This window comes from Camelina sativa, chromosome 14, assembly GCF_000633955.1.
Source record: "Camelina sativa cultivar DH55 chromosome 14, Cs, whole genome shotgun sequence".
Classification (NCBI taxonomy): Eukaryota; Viridiplantae; Streptophyta; class Magnoliopsida; order Brassicales; family Brassicaceae; genus Camelina; species Camelina sativa.
In genome coordinates this window covers 9,342,749-9,349,457 of record NC_025698.1, presented here as the reverse complement: position 1 = coordinate 9,349,457, position 6,709 = coordinate 9,342,749, and the positions used below count along the sequence as shown (strand labels likewise).

The following is a 6,709-nucleotide window of genomic DNA, read 5'->3' as shown; positions in this document are numbered from 1 at the left end:
AAAGAAAAATACGAAGATTTGAGGATCTCATGGTGGACTTTGTCAATATATAAGCATCGGGACTATGTGCTTGGAATAATCGAGAGCTTTGCTTCACTCCGATCAAGAAACTTCACGTGGAGGGAGGATGAGGATCTATGGATCTTGTCTATGATCAGCATGTGCATTTTTCTATGTTCTTTGGCCATCTTAAGTAGTCGGCGGAAAATTAAAAAGGAAAAAAACTTGTAACCGTGATATTGTCTTCGTAAAGAAAAGGTATTTCATTAACTGACCCACCTGATTTATAAAGAAAAAGGATATCATATCTTATTTTTTTTGTTCAATTTTATGTTTTCATTGAAACATCCTATATTCTCCATTTTATAATATATATGTTTTAAAAAAAATTGTTATATAATATAAAATATTTTTCAAATTTTTATACAATTTTTAGTTTAATTTAATTTTTCAATTATACAGTATTATTTTTGATTGGTTAAACTTGTTAAAAATAAATCTGCATTTTTTTGAATTAAAACATATTATATTTAAAAAAGAGAGAATGTTTCTTACATATGTTATCATGTCATCAAATCTGTATGTGAACAATATGTAAAGATAGATTTATATACTCATTCCGGTTGAAAGCTAAAAACAATTCTTAAAAGTTTCTTCATTATCTACCAAAAATACTTATACTGTATCTATATATAACAACTGCTGACATCAATTTATAAATGAAAAGAAAAAAACTAGTAATTTATAAATGAAAAGAAAAAAACTAGTAATTAAAAATCTTCAAAAGAAATACATAAAAATAACATCAGAAATAATAATAATAGTCCTAAAAATATCTTTAAGACAATAATCTGATCTCTTCATACTTCTTTGCACTAAGCGCCACCGTGACTGAAGACGACCGGAGCCAATTCCGGGACACAAAGATCTCAAATTTTGACACTTTATTAATTTTCTTACATTACACAAACAAAATATCAGTTTTAGACTCCAACCAGACGGATCTTTGTTTTCTCTTTCGAGATCCTTAAAATCTTCATCTCCCACAGATCTGCATAAATGGCGGTTACTCATTACTGATTCATACAAAACCAAAAAAGAAGAAGAAAGCTTTCTGCTTTAAACCCTTTTCAATTACTTCAATGGCGGATCCCCTAAACGGCAAGTCCTTCTTTTTATGCATCTCTGTTTTAATCTCCTTCACTTTGTTTTCAATATCGCCGTCGTATGCCAACGAGTCTCCGGTTATCGAAGATGTTTCCAGCGATGTAGCTGTGTCTGTTAGCGAATCCAATAGAGAAGCTAAGATATTGCATAACCTAGAGGAACTCGTTAAGAATCTGACGGAACTAGTCGCTAATCTAGATGCTAAGTTATCTGAGACTCCATTAAAGGAGAGGAACGAGATCACTAGATCACTTGATGATGAGATCGGAGAAGAGAAGGACAGAGGAGGAAGAGCTAAGGCGTTTTCGGTTACTAAGTATAGTCCGTTTTGGTCTGAGAGGTTTCAGTTCACGTCAGCTGTGAAACTTAATTCCGATGCGACTTGTATCAATGTGTTACCTTTTAGGGATTTCGAAGGTTCGAGCAAGTACTTTGCTATTGGTGATTCTAGAGGAAGGGTCTATGTGTTCTTGAGAAACGGTGATGTTTTGATTGAGTTCTTCACCACGGTTGATTCTCCCGTTACAGCTATGGTTTCGTATCTATCTGTGTTTAGGAACTCGAGTTTCGTGGTTACTGGTCATCAGAACGGTGCGGTTTTGTTGCATAGGATTCACGAGGGATCTAATGGGGAAGACTGGAACTCGAATTCTGTTTCCATGGAAAATGTAGGGAAGTTTGATGTGGATGGTTCGGCTGATCCTGTGACTCTATTGGAAGTGCATCATGTTGGTCGTGTTAGGTATATATTGGCGACGGATTTAAGCGGGAGGCTCACGGTTTTGACTGAGAACAGGACGGTTTACGGCTCGGTTATGCCATCGAGCAGACCGCTTGTGTTCTTGAAACAGAGATTGTTGTTTCTCACTGAGTCTGGTGCTGGTTCGTTGGACTTAAGGACAATGAAGATTAGAGAAACCGAGTGCGAAGGACTGAACCATTCTCTTGCGAGAACTTATGTCTTTGATGCCACGGAACGGTCTAAAGCTTACGGGTTCACATCTGAGGGTGAGATCATTCATGTATTGCTTCACGGAGATATAATGAACTTCAAATGTAGGGTTAGATCCAAGAAGAAGTTTCAAATGGAGGAGCCAGTAGCTTTACAATCAATCAAAGGCTATCTTTTAGTTATCAACGAAGAAAAGGTTTTCGCTTTCAATGTATCGACTCAGCATTACGTTCGTACTGCTGGCCCTCGGCTTTTGTTCTCCGCGGGTTTAGAAGAGATCAGATCCGCGTTCTTGAGCCATCGTGAATCATCTTCAAGAACCGCAGTAGTTAAGACGAGGCCTTTGATAGCTAGCGACAGAGAAAACCTTCTTGTGATCGGTTTAGAAAACGGATATTTCGCGGTTTATAAGTCGAAGCTTCCGACTCTTAAAGGAGACTTTAATACAATGCTTTGGAGCAGTCCGGTGTTCTTCTTCATACTGTTTCTATTTGGAGCTTGGCATTTCTTTGCCAAGAAGAAAGAATCGCTCACGGCATGGGGACCAGATGATCCTTTTACTCCGACCGCGGGACAAAACAGCTCAACGAAAGAGCCGACTTTCACTGAACCTTCAAGAAGAACCGATGACCTCATGGATCTACGGAGAAGGTACGCTGGTGGTTCATACCGGTCAGTTGGAGATAACGACCCGAGTTCGAGAGCTCCAGTGGATGGAAACTATAGAACAACCGCACAGGATCATAACAATTATCGTGGCGGCTCGGGTCTTGATTCAAACGGGTTTGGTAATAGAAGAGACCATTTGTTTGGTAACAACAAAGTTTTGGACAACGATAGTTAAACAATCTTTGGATTACTTGCAAATTCTGGCATGTAATCACCAATTACTTCAAAAGAATGTAATCTTTGTAAGTTTATAAACTCTATAAGGTGTTTTTTTTATTTACCTTTCGCTTTTTAACCGGCAAGTCTCTTGAAAATGTAAAACTCTGGTCAAACAATAATAACATATACTTTGCAAACTTCTTTAATAAAGATGCGATTCAAAGTTTGACCAGCAACTTAACAACTTAATCTCAATCATATTAGTCAAGATGTGTTTTTGGTCTATCATGCATGTCTCATGTGTGATCGTGCTAACAAGTGAATAAATAATAGATGTGAGCCTTATTATTTTTTAATTTTTCTCCTTAAACTCGATTTATAATCTGTTAGGTTGACCGTCGGATGAGTCAGCGCAATAGTCATCTTATCGAACGGTTAAAAATTCATCTTCAACTATAGAACACAAAGCATACGAATCTACATCGTGTGAAGTAGAGGAACATAACTAACACAAGCTCTTTGATTCATCGTCGTCGTCTTCGTAGACAATGCCAAACCCAAGCTCTATATTTCTCAACAACTTCAAAAGCCGGCAAGTCTGACCCTGAGACCACCGTAGAAACCAGCAAAATTTCTAGGGTTTTTACTCTGATCCACCACATTGCTCAAAAAAAAAAGTTTCGTTTTGGTGATCAAAGGAGGAGTCTTTATCCCGTTTTGAGCTTCTGGGTCTTCTCTTTTGATTTCGTTTTGAGAAAAGTCAACGGCCATGGCGGGTCGTAGAGATAGAAGCCAACAGCTCCGTGGATCTCGAATTGCGATCGCCATCCTTATCGGTATCTTTATCGGTTGCGTATGCGCCGTTCTGTTCCCTAATGGGTTCTTCAACTCCAACTCGTCGTTATCAGCTACCGAACGCCTTTCGAAATCAAGCAACAAGGTACTGCATCTTACACCCTAAATCTGTAAAGTTTTAATTTTTGGGTTCCGTGATCGAGTTACCTAGATTGGATTTGACTCAGCCATTATAGGTATTAAGTGGTTTAGTATCTACACATTGAAATGCTTCTTGGTGATATGTTAGTTGGAGATTAGTTGGTAATAATCTTGAAACTGGCCTGATTTTGGAATTAAGTTGAGATTTCATCACTTCTTTGGTTTAGGTTGGATCGTCAGCTTGTGAATCGCCGGAAAGAGTGAAAATGCTAAAATCAGACTTTGTATCTCTCTCAGAGAAGAATGCAGAGTTAAAGNAGTCTGACCCTGAGACCACCGTAGAAACCAGCAAAATTTCTAGGGTTTTTACTCTGATCCACCACATTGCTCAAAAAAAAAAGTTTCGTTTTGGTGATCAAAGGAGGAGTCTTTATCCCGTTTTGAGCTTCTGGGTCTTCTCTTTTGATTTCGTTTTGAGAAAAGTCAACGGCCATGGCGGGTCGTAGAGATAGAAGCCAACAGCTCCGTGGATCTCGAATTGCGATCGCCATCCTTATCGGTATCTTTATCGGTTGCGTATGCGCCGTTCTGTTCCCTAATGGGTTCTTCAACTCCAACTCGTCGTTATCAGCTACCGAACGCCTTTCGAAATCAAGCAACAAGGTACTGCATCTTACACCCTAAATCTGTAAAGTTTTAATTTTTGGGTTCCGTGATCGAGTTACCTAGATTGGATTTGACTCAGCCATTATAGGTATTAAGTGGTTTAGTATCTACACATTGAAATGCTTCTTGGTGATATGTTAGTTGGAGATTAGTTGGTAATAATCTTGAAACTGGCCTGATTTTGGAATTAAGTTGAGATTTCATCACTTCTTTGGTTTAGGTTGGATCGTCAGCTTGTGAATCGCCGGAAAGAGTGAAAATGCTAAAATCAGACTTTGTATCTCTCTCAGAGAAGAATGCAGAGTTAAAGAAGCAAATCAGAGAGTTAACACAAAAGCTACAGTTAGCTGAGCAAGGGTCAGACAGTGCACGAAAACAGGTTCTAGCTTTGGGAACTCAGATCAAGGCAGGTCCTTTTGGAACTGTCAAGAGTCTGAGAACTAATCCAACTATCCTTCCAGATGAATCTGTAAACCCAAGATTGGCAAAGATTCTAGAGGAGATTGCTGTCGATAAAGAGGTGATCGTGGCTCTTGCAAACGCAAACGTGAAAGCAATGTTGGAGGTTCAGATCGCTAGCATTAAGAGAGTGGGTATAACAAACTACCTGGTTGTTGCATTGGACGATTACATTGAGAATTTCTGTAAAGAAAACGATGTTGCGTATTACAAGAGAGATCCAGACAAGGACGTGGACACTGTTGGGAAAACTGGAGGTAACCATGCCGTCTCTGGGTTGAAGTTCCGTGTGTTGAGAGAGTTCTTGCAACTCGGTTATGGTGTTCTTCTCTCGGATGTGGACATTGTCTTCTTGCAGAACCCATTTAGTCATCTTTACAGAGACTCTGATGTGGAGTCAATGAGCGATGGCCATGACAATCACACTGCTTATGGATTCAACGATGTTTTTGATGAACCATCCATGGGATGGGCTCGGTATGCTCACACCATGAGGATATGGGTTTTCAATTCGGGGTTTTTCTATCTAAGGCCTACGATTCCAGCAATCGAGCTGCTTGATCGTGTGGCAGATAGACTCTCTAAGGCAAAAGTATGGGACCAAGCGGTTTTCAACGAGGAACTGTTTTATCCATCGCATCCTGAGTACATTGCTCTACACGCATCCAAGAGAGTCATGGATATGTATGAGTTTATGAACAGTAAAGTCCTTTTCAAGACTGTAAGAAAGAATCATGAGCTGAAGAAGAAGGTGAAACCGGTGATAGTTCATGTGAATTACCATCCAGATAAGCTCTATAGAATGCAAGCCGTGGTTGAGTTCTATGTAAACGGTAAGCAAGACGCGCTTGATAGCTTCCCAGATGGTTCTGAATGATTCACCTGAAAAAGCAGCTAGGCTATAAGCTTGACACTTGCGATTCTAATCTATTTTACCTTAATGTTCCCATGTTTACTACTACATGCCTTCTGCTTTTTGTTTTTTTTTGTATTATGAATTTTTGTGTATCTTATGGCTAAAACCGCAAGTCTCTTTTTTTCACCTCTCTGATCTTATTACTTCGCAAAGTCTTTGTTATAGTCTTTCTTATTGTCTCTGTTTCATCTTCTTGAGCTCTGAATGATATATATATGTAAAATCTCAAGCCATTTAATAATATGTAATATTTATAAAGTTTTCCAAGGCCTAAAAGGAATAATAATAGAAACATACATCTTAAACATTCTATCTACAAATAATGCGTTGTGAAACAAACTCACTGGTACTATGAATACTGATTCTAGTACAAGAACCAAAACCATGAACTGATTGAACAGCACACTGAAGACTCCAATCCTTCCTTCCGACATGCCATAACGGGTTGGTTCCTCTGTTCTTCATCTCAACTATGAGCTTTTACCATTACCAAGCGTGAGCTCTAGATCCTCCATAGCGACATCGTGGATCCTCTCCCCTTCCCATGGCTTAACTTGGCTGTTCTCAAATTTGAAATCCGAGCTTTGACCAATCTCTTGGGTTGCTGCAGTGTTAGGAGATAACTGCTGAGGTGCAGGTTTCACTAGGTTGAATGTAGGAGAGGCTGGCACAGCAGAGGCCCCATGGAATGGCTGTTGTGAGAACTTCTGAAAGCTTATCCAATGACCCGAATCAACAGTGGAAGAGTCAGATTCATCGCATTCAGGTATAGTAGCTGGTGCATG

The 6,709-nt window shown here is 39.2% G+C and overlaps 3 protein-coding genes across 6 annotated transcripts in view; 2 read left to right on the top strand and 1 right to left on the bottom strand.

Annotated features, from left to right (window-relative positions):
- On the top strand, positions 831–3,083 carry LOC104740634 (uncharacterized membrane protein At1g75140-like). The gene has a single exon (XM_010461304.2). It carries the CDS (start codon positions 1,143–1,145, stop codon positions 2,961–2,963), a length of 1,821 nt encoding a protein of 606 aa, XP_010459606.1. The 5' UTR covers positions 831–1,142; the 3' UTR covers positions 2,964–3,083.
- LOC104740633 (arabinosyltransferase RRA3) overlaps positions 3,392–6,709 on the top strand; it is a 4,376-nt gene continuing 1,058 nt past the window's right edge. The window contains exons 1-3 of one of the 4 annotated variants that reach the window (XM_010461303.2): positions 3,392–3,847; positions 4,362–4,365; positions 4,770–6,110. In XM_010461303.2, the coding sequence (XP_010459605.1) occupies positions 3,717–3,847; positions 4,362–4,365; positions 4,770–5,885 (1,251 nt within the window). In that variant the 5' untranslated portion in view covers positions 3,392–3,716 and the 3' untranslated portion in view covers positions 5,886–6,110. Of the gene's footprint in view, positions 3,848–4,114; positions 4,172–4,207; positions 4,547–4,769; positions 6,111–6,709 lie in introns of those variants that run through there. The other 3 variants (XM_019236179.1, XM_010461302.2, XM_010461301.2) reach the window with 3 other exon arrangements.
- The window catches only part of LOC104740632 (protein BRASSINAZOLE-RESISTANT 2), a 3,457-nt gene continuing 2,886 nt past the window's right edge, over positions 6,139–6,709 (bottom strand). Inside the window, exon 3 of the mRNA XM_019236180.1 lies at positions 6,139–6,651. Coding sequence (XP_019091725.1) covers positions 6,395–6,651 — 257 coding nt within the window. The 3' untranslated portion in view covers positions 6,139–6,394. The remainder of the gene's footprint in view (positions 6,652–6,709) is intronic.

Excerpts from the sequence above, each read along its gene's own strand:
- LOC104740634 (XM_010461304.2), top strand. The coding sequence starts at position 1,143 with ATGGCGGATCCCCTAAACGGCAAGTCCTTCTTTTTATGCATCTCTGTT.